This window comes from Centruroides sculpturatus, unplaced genomic scaffold (assembly GCF_000671375.1).
Source record: "Centruroides sculpturatus isolate CEXI.00-Female unplaced genomic scaffold, Cexi_2.0 scaffold44, whole genome shotgun sequence".
In the NCBI taxonomy this organism is placed as follows: Eukaryota; Metazoa; Arthropoda; class Arachnida; order Scorpiones; family Buthidae; genus Centruroides; species Centruroides sculpturatus.
Genome location: NW_019384307.1, coordinates 1198534 through 1213085, shown reverse-complemented (window position 1 = coordinate 1213085; position 14552 = coordinate 1198534). Strand labels below are relative to the sequence as shown.

Below are 14552 nucleotides of genomic sequence, written 5' to 3'. Positions count from 1 at the left end.
AAATTCCCCGCAAATACTCTTTTTTTGGCACGAAACTAGACATGTTTAACACAATGAAAAAATAAGTTGTTTAACACTTCGGTAAAATGACGTATACTGAATTTCAAGGTCACTTATTGTACTTCCTTACATATGCGTCACCATCTAAAAATAGACACACGTGGTTCTGGTAACACCATCTGTTGGAAAACAGCGAGAACTTATTCAAGGTCCTTATATGATGAAAATCTAACTAACCTGGAAGGAGAAATTACAGAAGTTTCGTCTTTTAAAACTGTATGTATGGATAAATTTTCCCTTCAGAATTACACTGGTGAGCAAAACTTAAGCAACAATTGTTTTTTTTGCCATAACTCTCATAAGAAATTGCCTGGGAGTCATGAAATTCAGAATACAGAGACAGTATTTTGTACTTAAAAGATGAAGAAAGTATACTACCACAAAAATGAATAGAATGCATGCAGTATGGAATCAAACAAAAAAAGGCTTTATTGAAAGAGTAGCATTGGTACAAATGATTGTCTGCCCAAGAGGGAGAACAACAGATGTCTCTCTAAATGATTGCTTAATAAGGGATATGGCCTCTCTTAACTGCAATGGTTGCTTAGCACCTTCTCTCCACACTCAACATCAGATTATCAAACAGATGTTGAGGTAAAAGTGCCTATTCCTCAATAAGCATCTGTTTTAGTTGCTGGGTTTTCTCCAGCAGATATAACCATGCCAAAAGGTGTCTCCTAAAAGCCGCCCACACGTTCTTTGAAATTTAAATCAGTGGAGTACGGAGTACACTGGCCAATCCATTCTAGTGATATGTTCCCTTTCTAGAAAATCCTCAACAGCACAAGTCTGGTATGTCCTGGAGTTATCATCGATAAAAACAAAGTTTGTACCAATGGCACCTCAGAACAGATGGACTTTGGGAAGGATCACTTGCTGACAATAACAATATCTGGTAACAGTACTCTGTCGAAAATTTGGAGCTCAATCCACCCATTCATCATAATGCCTCTCCAAACAAGCACCCCAAGACAATCATAACGGTCTCGTTCCATGATGTTAGTGGATAAAACCATATCCCTACCTCTCTCCATATCAACGGGCATTGAGAATCACTTGTGATACTGAAACAACTCATCTGTAAAGAAGACATGACTTCGTTGACTAGATGTCCAGTCTGTGTGTTCCTTACACCAGTCTAAACAGTGCTGCTGATGGCCAACTGTCAATAAAATGCAGCATTCAGGACAGTAGGTGAACAGGCCACCTTTATGAAGGCATCTGACCACATTAAACTGTGACACTTTTTGACCCGTTGCTGTACGTTGTCTGCTGACTGGTATCAATCTCTTTCCACCTGCAGGACGATATACCAGTCATCCATTGGCATTGTTTTTCTTGGTGACCACCACCAATCTTTCAAAGCTGTACACCTGTGGTTTGGAAAGCTTTCCAAGCTCATGAAATAACACTTTTGTTGATTTCAAACTCTTGGGCTATGCTCGTCACACTACACTCCCCCTCAAGCTTGCCGATCATTCTACCACGTGTAAAATCATCCAGGTTTCTTGAAGTCATACTGCATATGCAAACTCACTTGATCTAGCAGCAATGTCTTTAATAGCCCCTTTTGTCATTCTTTTTACTGTAGTCTTGCACTGCACATGTTGACTGCATGAGTTTTGTGTGACCTCACATCACTTGATGTTTTCTTCCTGATGTTTGTATACAAATCACCTTTCTGCTGAACTGGGTTGGGTGTTCATTGTACTGATCATAAAAAGCCTTTTTCTACAATTTTATGGCTGTATGCTTAAAAATTAAATTGTTGCTTAAGTTTTGCACATCAGTGTATTTATTATACAGACTCTGTATACAATGATTTGAAGAAAAATAACATTATCATTTCCAGTTTGGGTGGTAACAACAAAGAATTAATTAATAATGCTAATGGCTTTATTGAGTTGTTTACAAACAGAATGAGTAGCCTATTCCTTTTATTAACAGTTATTGAATATTGGAAAATCAGCTTGTATTGTTTGAGCTCTATACTAAAGCAGTCTCATTCTTGCAGTTTCCCAAAAACTTGGTTCTTTGGAATTGTTTAATTTCGACAACCCAATAGTAATTACACTTAATTGTAGGAAAAATTTGTAGGAAACATACTCAACAATTGCAAAAATCTGTTATTGCAATTATTAATTTTAAATGGGAGAATTAAAAATGATTATCCATCTGAATTCTCCTGTGTTACTAATTTCAGAAATTCAGTGATAGACTTAGTGATTTGTTCTGAAATGATGTCTGATCTATGTGTAAATATTCAAGTATTATATTGCAACCTATCCGATCATTTTCCACTTAGGACTATCTTTGAAGTTGCAAATATTCAAGTGAATAATAGTGAAGTTCTACCTTATCAAAAAATAAATTATGACTACCAGAATTTTCAATTACAAATTAGTGAAAAAATCAAAAAGATACCTAAGATCTTACAGAAAAATGGAACTGAGATATATTCCCAATTGGAAAATTTAATAAAAGAATTCATAAATATAAAAGAAAATTAATAATATAAAAACTAACAAATTTAAGAAACCATGGTATGATTTTAATTGTTACATCTTAAAATTAAAGTATAACTGGGGAAGGCCGATGTCATACCCCCCTTTACTGGCAACAGTTTGATGAAAACTGCTCACAAGGTCACTGGATGGCTTTAAATAGGAGGGTCTTTAAATCGATCAAGTGGGGAGCATGGTGGGGAAGTCAGTAGGTGTCCGATTTCCAAGCAATAGACAGGTAGACAGGTTTAACCTGTCCTACGTTGTTCCCGAAAAAATTCGTGCTGACCTCATTGACCTGCATGGGCGATCCCGAATATTTTTGTGTTTACATCGGAACGTTTTTGATACTAGATGTTGCTATGCGTCATGATTTTTATATTAAAATGAACTTTTAGAATATAATTTTTTTTGTTTCTATATTATTCAATATATTTATTTTGTTTGTAAAACATAAAAAAATAATTTTTTATGATACAGTAAACACGATTCTTATTTTTAAAAAAAAATGTAGGCTTAACATCAATGAAAATTCAACATGGAGTCACAGGCAACAAAAATTTCAACATCGAATAGATTAACGAACAAATGAAAGTTTAATATATTCTAAATCTAAGATATACATAGGTATTATACAGTAGGCAGTTAAATACGATTAAATATAAAATCATACAAGGCGATGACTATTCAAATTCTTATGCTGCAAGGATATTCTACTTTCTATGCCGCAAGGCTATTTATTCTACTTTCTCGGACACAGAGAGAATTTACAACTTTCTAACAAAATATCTCAATTCTTTGTTGATCATTGATAAGACATCATTCTATCATTTTGACGAGGATTCACCATCGAAGGAATGGCAAATGTTTTCTCCGGGGACTTCATATTTTCCTTTTTGGATGAACATCTACTTTTATGGGAGCACTTATGAGCAAACATTAATTCATTGGAACATTATGACAAATGCCAGGAACTTCTGGTGTCTCCACGTTTTATACGAAATGTGTGGAAATCTAGTCATGTGATCTTCAGTTGTTTAGACCATGAAGGTTACTTTAGCAGATGTGCAAGCTCCAAGATAACTTTCATTGTCATCATGGAGTTGTTTTTCCCTCCTTTCATAATTAGATGTTGTCATTTCGCAACTGCCTGTTAACTTTCCCATCCATTTGTTGATAGTAGAACTGTCATTCAATGTGTGTTTGATGTGATGTTTTTTCTAACTATTGCAATGAATGTTTACTTAAAACATTTCTATTAAAAATGGATTTTAATATCCATAAAATCATCATTTTCACAAAAGAAAAATAAAGCGCTAAAGCAATTTAGGAAAATATCTAATGAAACAAATCTTATTAACTACAAGAAACTTAAAACTATATATTATAATTTATTAAAATCCAAAAAAATAAAATATTTTTAAAATTTAGAACTTCAGTTAATGATAAAGATAATACTTTCTTTTGGTCAACAGTGTGGAGATTGCAAAAACAAGATACTGAAAATCAATCATATATAGACTTTTCAATCTGGTCACTATTATAATAGAATTACTGCTATTACTAATTTACCTAATATAATCTATTACCTAATGTTGAATCTGGAAATGAAATATTAAATCCTTTAATCACCTATGAAGAATTCAATCAACAAAATGAAACCAAAATCCTCACAAGGTGTTGATCTAATTACTATTAATTTTTTAAAATTACACCATCATCAAGAAAGCAAGTTTTGCTCAAACTATTTAATTCATTTTATAATTAAGCAAAATTTCCAGAAGCTTGGAATACAGTAAAACTGCTAATGATCTATAAAAAAGGAGACAGAAAAGATCCAGGAAACTACCATCCAATAGCCCTACTACCGACAATAAGAAAATGTTTTACCACTATATTGATATGGCGATATGATTACAACATTGGAAAGCAGAACTAAACTTAAACTCAAAATTTCAATTCACATTTATTAAAACTAAAGAAACAGAAACGGCCATATTTTTCTAATATCAATAATACAAATTTACTTACTTAAAAAGCACAGGAAAATTTATTCAGCTTTTATTGATATATCTTAGGCTTTTGATTCTGTTCATGTCCCAACTTTAATGAGTAAACTGCAAATCCATTAAACTGGAAAAAATTCTCAGATTCAATAGCAAAATTATTTTCATTGTACAGAACCAACATTATCCATGGTAACCAATCATTCCCAGAATTAAATATAAATTGCGGACTACTACAAGGAGAACCACTATTGCCATACTTATTCAACTTTTACATAAATGATATGGATAAACTATTTCTAATTGATACCAAAGGATTTCAAATTTCTGGAAGAACTTATCACTATATTTTATATGCTGATGATCTAGTACTACTTGCTCCAACAAAAATCACATTATAACAAAATAAAAATAGTAAATAATTATCTGAATTCTTTGTTTTTAATGATCAATATCTCTAAATCTAAAATAATTATATTTATAAATACTGTTAAGCTGCCAAATCAAGAGAAATCATTCTACTCAAATGATCAACCTCTTACTTTAGTAAACAAAATAAAATATCTAGGCATAACATTCAACTGGAATTGCAATTTTCAATTGCACTTCAGGAATTTAACTACAGAAATAAAATTAATTTAATTGACAATACTATTTATTTATGCTCATCCTTTAAAATTATGAATTTAAAGCTACAAATGAAATTATTTAACACATTAATCATCCCATCAATATATTATGCTAGCCTTATATGGGCACTTGACTTACTATATAACTTAGGAAAATTCCATGTTATTTACCTAAGGAAACTCTATAAAATAGAAAGAATAGTTCCAGGATACGCAATAAGAGCTGAGACAAATAGATTCCAACTGTTTCCATTTTATTTAAAGAGATTAATCAAATTCTACTATAGACTAAAAAATACTAACAAGAGAACTAAAATTTCTACATCAAATAATGTTAAATCAGAATAATAATTCAGGAAACAATAAAAATCTATCACACTATAAATTTAATAAATTATTACGAACATTTGGTGTTTCAAATAGAATATTTGATAATTCAGAAATAGACTGGCAATATGGTTACACATTAATGATGGAATCAACATTTTCCCAATCTATAATTGAAGATCAAAACTCATTAATTCATTCAGTGTACCATCCATGGCACATTAACATTTTAAATATTCCTTCAACTTCAAATATTATAACTGCAAATATTAATATGAATATAAAAATACTATTAATTCAATTAAGACTCAATAAATGTTCACTGTTTATTAATAATACATATACTGATTTTACCAAGGACAAGTGTTATTGGTACAACTCTAGAGATCATTCCTTGAGTCATCTGGTAAGATTGTGAAAGTTTAGAAAAATACAGTCAAAAATATGAAAAAAACAAACATCACTAAACCCAATATGTTTTAAAGCTATACGAGGGCTGTTCAAAAAGTATCGGACCTTTGGTCAGCAAAAATACATTTATTGATTTTGAAGTACAAAACCCTAATCCCCTTCAAAGTAGTCTCCTTGGTAATGTATACACTTCTCACAGTGCTCCTGCCATTGCCAGAAACACTGCTGGAACGCATCTTTTGTAATGGCCATCAGCCAATCTGTTGCATTCCGCATGATGTCTTCTCTTGACTAAAATCGGGTTCCTTTTAGCGGCATTTTCAGCGTTTGAAATAGCCAAAAATCACATGCAGCCATGTGGGGAGAGTACGGAGCGTGACGAACCACAGGAGTGTTGTGTTTGGCAACGAAAGCCCAAATCAGATGCGTAGGATGGGCAAATGCGTTATCACGATGGAGCTGCCAAGTTTTGATCGACCACAGATCCGGTCGTTTGCGTCGCACAGCATCAGAAAGACGACGAAGGACCTCCTGGTTTTACTCCTTTGTGATGATTTGGCCTTGTGATGCGTACTCACAATACACCACCCATGAGAGTCGAAAAAACTGTCAACATGACCTTGATATTGCTGCGGACCTGCCGTGCTTTTTTTGGCATCGAGGATCATCCCCAAAAGCCTGCTGAATCTTGCAAATGGTTTACACTTGGGTATCACCAAGGTTTTTGGCAAAATTTGATGTAATATCGCTGCTCACGTTGTTCAGTCATTTTTCAACTTAGTGGAATCCGACGAGAGCTCGCTACATGTCTTCACTCATAGGCCAACTGCCAGCAACTGATGCTTCCTGCAGGCAGGAAAAAATTCAGGGCTGTGCCTGACTGTCCCCTCCACTGAAAGAGGCCTCCCGCGCATCATTGGTTTACGCGGAAAAAATAAAAGTCCGATACTTTTTGAACAGACCTCTTACACTAATGCTGAATGTTATCAGGCTAGAAACAGCTCTTATTTTGTAAATCAAAGTAAATTATTTAAATGTAAACAAATAATAATTTGTATTACTATATATTTATTATAATTTCACTTATTATCTTTAAAAAATGTATAATGGATAATCAATGATAACAATTGTAACTATTAAAATACTGAAACAATAACACGCTGTAACAAGGCTTGCCTTAATGCAAATAAAAATATTTATTATTATTATTATTTTGGTTGGTCTTAATCAAATATCACTTTCAAGGAAACAAGGGAAATTATATATTGCTTTTATTGATCTGAAGAAAGCTTTTGATAGAGTCGATCATGATTTCTTATGGTATAAGCTTAGGAGTATTGGTCTTTCTGCAGTTTTTGTTAATTTACTTAAGAGTCTTTTCTCTAATACAAGCTATCTTACAGAGGATTTTTCATTTTGTACTGACTATGTTGAGTCCAATAGAGAGTTACCTCAAGGAGAACCATTGAGTCCCATTCTTTTTATTTTCTTTTTGAATGATCTTTTTGACCTTCTGAGAAGCCAAAATTTTATGATAGAACTATTTTCTCGAGTTAAAATTGTCTTCTTTGTACTGATGATGTACTTCTCTTGGCTAATTCAGTTTTTGTGCTTAGGGAAAGACTCAATCTTACTCAAGAGGTATTGTCAAGATAATCAATTGACAATTAATTTGGAAAAGAAGGCTTATGATATTTCATAGAGGTAGTAAACTTTAAAAAAAAAAGGAGATAGACAATTTTGGTTTAGAAATCTGTAAACTGGATATTGTGCCAAATTTTAAATATATAGGCAGATTTTCCTATCATTTAAATAAAGGTTTGATGCAAAGGCTAAAATCTCCAATCTCATCAAATTATTTATTAATATTAAAATTAAAGCATCTTCATTAAATAATTATTTTAGATTCTTTGATTGGACCAAGTACTTTTTAAGTTTTTCCAGTTTGTGGTGGTCTCAGATTTGAGGCAATACACTAGTTCTACTTTAAGCAGGTATTCCATATTAATAGATTTCTCCTGGACTGTGATCAATGACTGAGAGACTTATATTGGTTAAAAGATGTTTATTATTTTAGGGAAAGAGGTTGGGACAATGAAATTTTTCTGAATGGAATGTGGACTCCAGCACCTTATTTATTGTCTAATTTGAGTTACAAAATAGTCATTCAATTTAGATTAAACGTGTTTTTGATAAACTTAAATGGTAAAATAATTAATGTCTCATGTGACACTGAGTGTTCTTTTTGTGGAATAACAGTGATGGATATGAGAATTTGTGGAATAACAGTGATGGATATGAGAAAATACCTTGATTCTTGTAATATTCTTTTGGATATCAAAGTTGCTACACTACCATCTGATTTTTGTTATCAAATTTGATTCGGTGACAGTTTCACCGTGTTAACATTTTATAAATTATATAAATTTTTTGTTTATGTATCAAATTTAAACTAACAATGATATTTAACCTCCTTTGTAATAACATCCATTATATCAAATAATAAAGATTAATTAATGATATGATCATTTCTTTAATAGACTGATTCACTATTTAAACTTTTTCTGAAGTTATAAAATAAACTTAAATTTTAAACTGTTATATCATCTATAAACCTTAGATAACAAACAAATCTGAAAATGGAGGAAAAACAATCAATGACAATCACTTTGAAACAAATGTTAACAAGAATAAATTGTTTAATCCAAGTAAAAATTCATTTAAGCAGTTTATTCATAAATGCAATAATCTTTCAATCATAATAGAAAGTACCATGTTAATTTTATTCATTTTTTTCATTGGTGTGTTTGTATTTTATTACTTAAATAAACATCAGTGACTAGTCATTATAAAATCAAATATTTTTACACATTTTCTATTTTCATTTATTTTCCTACAAAATATCAACTTGCTTATCAATTTATAAAACAGATTTTACACTAATATAGTCTAAACTTACTTATATACATTTTCTTAACTAAACTACTTTGCGTAATTAAATAACGAAAAATTGTTATCTTTACTTTTACACGAGTAATACATTTCCTAAAACTGAACAATTCAATAAAATAATAACCAACTATTTTCTTCAATTATTTCTTCTGACTTAATTCAATTCACATTATCAGATCTTTCCAAATCAGAAGAATATAAAATTGTGTGTTTTCTTTACTTTCTAGCATATATTATTTACTTGACAATTTTAATGCATGTTATAAAATATTTCATATATCTTTTGTTTCAGTAGCAAAAATCAAAAGCAAGAAATTTATGGAAATTAATATATTACATTAATTTTTCATTATCAATTATTTATGGTCAAAATTTTTTTATTTTGACTAACTTAGGTCAAAATAAAAATATGTTGTCTCAAGAGGGGTTTAAGTTATATCTTTGAAAATGTCAAATTGTATAAGAGGATGCCAAACATGATGTGTATTTTTACTTAAGAGAATTTGACTTTTCATTTGTACTGAAGAAGGATACCACAGTAATGTTATTCAAAAAGCATTTATAAGTGAAAATAAAAAACTAGTTTATTATGGTCTTACATAAAATTGTAAGATGTTAAAGCAAGAGAACAATTTTGATCGGCATTTTAACTGATAAAAGTTCTATAAATTAAAATTCACGCTTTAAAATATTAGAAGTCAATTGTATGATGAAAGTTTATTGAATGCAAATTTATTTCAATCATAATTGTTGAAATAAAATCAACATACAATAAACTTTCAATTACAATTCAAAATCAATAGATTTTGGTTTGCAGTTTGAAATTTTTGTAGCTGCTTTGTAAACTTTCTTAAAAGTTTTATTTAGCAAAAATATAATGAGAGGGGTAATTTATTTATGTAAAAAATGTAGTAGTGGTGATTGTTTTATAATTTTTAATTATTAAAATCAGTTAAAAATAATTTCAGAAAATAATGAATTGTATTTTCAATAGAGTGGTTAATAAAAGAAGTAAATATTCAGTTTTATATAAACAAACACAATTACACACAAATTATTATATATACAATAGAGTCCTGCTAGTCCGAACTAATTGGGACTGATCCCTGTTCGGATTAGCTGAATAATTGAAATAATGCAAAAGCAAGCAGTAAGACAGGTCTGGTTTATATAGATCCATCATCATCAATGACTTTTGTTTGTTTCTGTGTGTAAGTACAATATAGATCTGCTGTTTTAATAGACTATGTCAAACACTAATTTATTAATTTTGTACAGTATTAATATAGTAATACAATAAAATACAAATTTTTTTGTTGTGGAATTCTAAATTTTTTTGTACCATTAATACAATTTAAATTCAACTGGAAAATACAACCACCATATATTTTGCGAGCTAAAACATTTCCTCTCCACCGACTGAAACATGTTTGGATTAGGTGGACATTTGGATTCACAGTGTTCAGACTAGCAAGACTCTACCATATCAAATACTGCTCTAACATGTATTTGTTAAATATTGTTTAGCTAGTAATTATAAAAAGAATGATGAAATAAAATCAATCAAATTTAAGAATTTTTCTTCTATTTGTATGTTTATTAAACAGATCAATAGTAATTATAATTTTGTTATTAGAAAAAGGTATTTGACAACATTTATCAATTAACTTACGTTTTTGCACTGGCTTCAACAAACATCAGCCCTGTAAAATATTAACATTTTTAACATTAAAAAAATCAGTCTGCATACAAATATAATTACAGTGTGATTCCTGTTTACAAGTACTCCATATATGAGAATTTGATAAGAGCAATTTTCTTGTGGTGCTTGTTGCATTAAGTATTTCATCTCATAAATGAGAGAGACGAAATACTTATTGCAACAAGCACCACTGATGTTTACAAGCAAAATTATCATCATCATGTGCAACAAGAATGAAATACCAATATGCTCTGAATAGTTGGTTCACAGCTTTCAATTTTGTTCCTATTTTCTTTGTTTCATTTCATCTTTATTCACTACAGATAGTCTACTCATTCTAAAATCGATGCTTGGTTTAGTAAAGTTTACCTCTACATTTCATATTCTTTTACTTATTAAAATTTGATTACTTCAACTAAAATTTACTGTGTTTTACATATTTTCTGCTTATTTATTGTCTTAACTTTATTACTATTAAATAAAGAATTGTCTGATATTTACATATTTGCTTCTCTCATTTTCTATTAGTTTCTTTTACATCAGTGAATAATCTATACATTAACTACCACAAATGTAAAAACATCCATGTATTTTATTTCATTTAAAATCATTAGTTGAAAAGTAAATATGTATTTTGTAGCACTTTAATCTTACTTAAGAGAATATGGATAAGTGGAGTGGATTACATTCAGATGATGTACAATTTTGACCATCAGAAATAATGAAAAAGCTTGTCTCTACAAGATTTGAATTTATGAGAAGTTTCTTTATGAATGAGTTATTCTTGTAAATTGAGGTCACACTGTATGTAAATTATATAATACAATTTAGTTACTGTTTGATACCATTTTCTTCTGCAAACTGTTTTGCTTCTTCATACGTTACATCTCTTTGTGCTTCCAAATCACTCTTATTACCAATTAAGAATATAACCTTGAAAATAAATTTGTTATATAAGTTATGTTGAACATTTACATTTATGTAAATTTTCAAAAACTTACTGTATTCGGATTTGTAAGATTCCTTGCATCTGTTAGCCAACTACTGAGATGATTATAAGTGCTTCGTCTAAAATTTACAAATAAATATATTAATAAAAATAGTATATTTTAAAGGCTTCAGTTTTTATTACATAAAATAAACAATTTATCTGTATATTTTAAATGTATCCGTATCTTAAATTAATTGCAGTAAATCCAATAATGTCATTCCAATAGCTAAATTTTTGGAAATCATTAACTTTAATTTATAGTGGTTAAAAGGTTAAAATTATTAACATATAAACTGAAACAAATTTATGCATGAAGCAAATATACAATTACATATATATATAATTGTATATTTGCTTCATTCATAATATAATATAATAATATAAAATAATATATATANCATTTCAAATATAAAAATGAAAACTTCAAAGAAAGGATTATAACTATCTTCTGAAGAATACTTTATATTACATTATGCAGTCAAATATTGTGAACCAAATAACACTGATGCCAACAATCAAATTTTCTAGGTGTACATATTTATATTTATAAATTAATACATTTTCAAGATATTAGCTCCCATCATCAGATTCTGCCATTATACATATTATAACATTTTTATAGAATTTTTTTCAAAACATGAAATAATTTAGTGTTGAAATGTTTCAGATGTGAAATTTTAATCACAGAGAAAAAATTGTAATGTATAAATGCTTAAAATCAACATATGCTTTATCAACTGTGAACAGTTTTATAACTATAGATAAAATAGAAAATCTTATTAACAAACTTAATAAATTAGAAAATTAGTTATTTTATATAAAACTGATATTAACTCATAAATTTAATAATTAGAAATAAAATTAAAAATTAATTTAATGTAGATTATTTTGGAAGAAAAGAAATGGCTTCAGACTAGGAGGCGTTAAAGAGAATTAAAAGAATATTTTAATTCTCTTTAACGCATCCTAGTCTGAAGTTTCTAAGTGAATTAACACAACTGTTGGCATGACATCTAATCCAAGTATTTAATATACCTAAAAAGAATTGGCCTAGAGTAAGATTTTAACCTGCAATTCCTGCTTACTATACAGATATTTTGCAAGTTACATTACCCGGACTTCTGAGATTCAGAACAATTAATTTAGATATAACCATATAGGTTGTTCTTGGTACTGACTGGGAAATGACTTTAGTGTCCATGTTCCACCACGCTCCTAGCCAACTTGCACTTATCCTGACATGGTATCTATAAAGAGTAAAATACACAATAACCAACACACTTATATTAATAGCTCTTGCTATCCAGACCACTGAGCTTCCAAACTGGCAACACATTTGTATGGTAAGCAGAAGTTACAGGTTTGTATCTCACCCCATGCCAATTCTTTTCTTCCAAAATATTCTAAATTAAAATTAAAGATTTATTTCTAATTATTAAATTTATCATAATGTGGCCGTCGGCCATGATATTGGATAGTCATATGTTTTATTTGGATTAATCTTAGCCTTCTTTCCTGTTTCTTTGTTCTAAATTCCTTCTAGAACCTTCTTATCTAACCCTTTTTGCCCTTGGGTAGGATTATCGTTTCCAAGAAAATAAGTAGAACAAAAGAGTGAGGCCCTGTGGCCTAACGGACAAAGAACGAGTTAGCCTGGGTGAGAATCCCAAAGAGATAGGCAGAAAAAGCAGTGCTCCAAAATTTTAGAAAGACGATCGAGGACTGCAAGTTGCCAAGAGATCATTGAAGAAAGACAATGAAGTCAAAAATAGATGAAAGTCCTACGACAAGAAAAGGATCACGAATAAGAGGAAAGTTCCGAAGTTGTGTCCTACCCAAGAGCATTTCGCTACAAAAGAAACCCGGGTATTTCTATTCCTTTCCTTATTTTTCCTTATTTCATCTACTTTTCCATTTTCCTTAGTTTTAAGATAGTTTAAGTTAGTGTAAGTTGATACAGCCCGCATCTGACTATCGTGCATATATAAATTATCTACTTGGAAGACCAGTACGTAAATGCCTATGTATATTCATAAAATTATAAGGTTGGGATCCAATGTAAAGAACCTGTTCGGAGAGAATTAAAATACTTGGTGCTGTAAATAATATTAAGTGTTTTTTTTTGGTACCATTTTGTTCGCGGAATTAAGTACCTCTCGTTACAAACTTCACAATAAGATGGTAGCTTAACTGCCTACTTCTAGCCAAATTGATTTATATTTTACTATTAATTAGCTATGATTGTTAATACAACTGATATTGACTCTGTAATTTAACTTTTCAAATCACTGCAAAAATTTCAAGTTAGTGATTTCTTTTTATTCTGATTATTAGCTTAAGGTTTTCTAGACAATCATTACTAGGTTTAGAATCTTAGTGTTGAACTATACAGATGCATTCCACTTTCTAAATTTGCATTTTTCAAAAATACTGAAATAAAAGGATTTTAGGATATTATGTATGAAATGTGATAGTTCAATACTGGCCTGCAAGTCAATCAATATCTTGCATCAATATTTTCAATAATATAAAAAATGCCAAATAAACATGGATGTTGATCATGTATAGGAGAGGGGGACATATCATCAATATTTTTGTACTGGCAAATTGTCCCCACCTCCCAAAGTAATTTTATTTTATACAATAATACAAAAATTAGGAATATAAAAACAAGTACTGTATTTTTATATATACTCAAAACCTGACAATTAGAAACTTTTCTTACTTATTGTCATTGGCCTGGACCCCATATATATATATATATGTCCAGGTATGTATGTATGTATATATATATATATATATATATATATATATATATATACATATATATATATATATATACATATACATATATACCACAGATATAACAATTTATACATTATAAATTAGTCAATAAATTTTTATATGATGATAGGCCTATATTGCTATTTAAAATTGAATGACAGTATACTATCTACACTAAGTACTCGT

The 14552-nt window shown here is 29.8% G+C and overlaps 1 protein-coding gene across 3 annotated transcripts in view; it reads right to left on the bottom strand.

Moving 5' to 3' along the window:
- LOC111619739 (ras-related protein Rab-14) overlaps nucleotides 1–14552 on the bottom strand; it is a 67295-nt gene that overhangs the window by 17911 nt on the left and 34832 nt on the right. For all 3 annotated transcript variants that reach the window (XM_023361566.1, XM_023361548.1, XM_023361557.1), the window contains 3 exons: nucleotides 11593–11659; nucleotides 11437–11524; nucleotides 10562–10592 (listed from right to left, as the gene is read on the bottom strand). In XM_023361566.1, the coding sequence (XP_023217334.1) occupies nucleotides 10562–10592; nucleotides 11437–11524; nucleotides 11593–11659 (186 nt within the window). The remainder of the gene's footprint in view (nucleotides 1–10561; nucleotides 10593–11436; nucleotides 11525–11592; nucleotides 11660–14552) is intronic.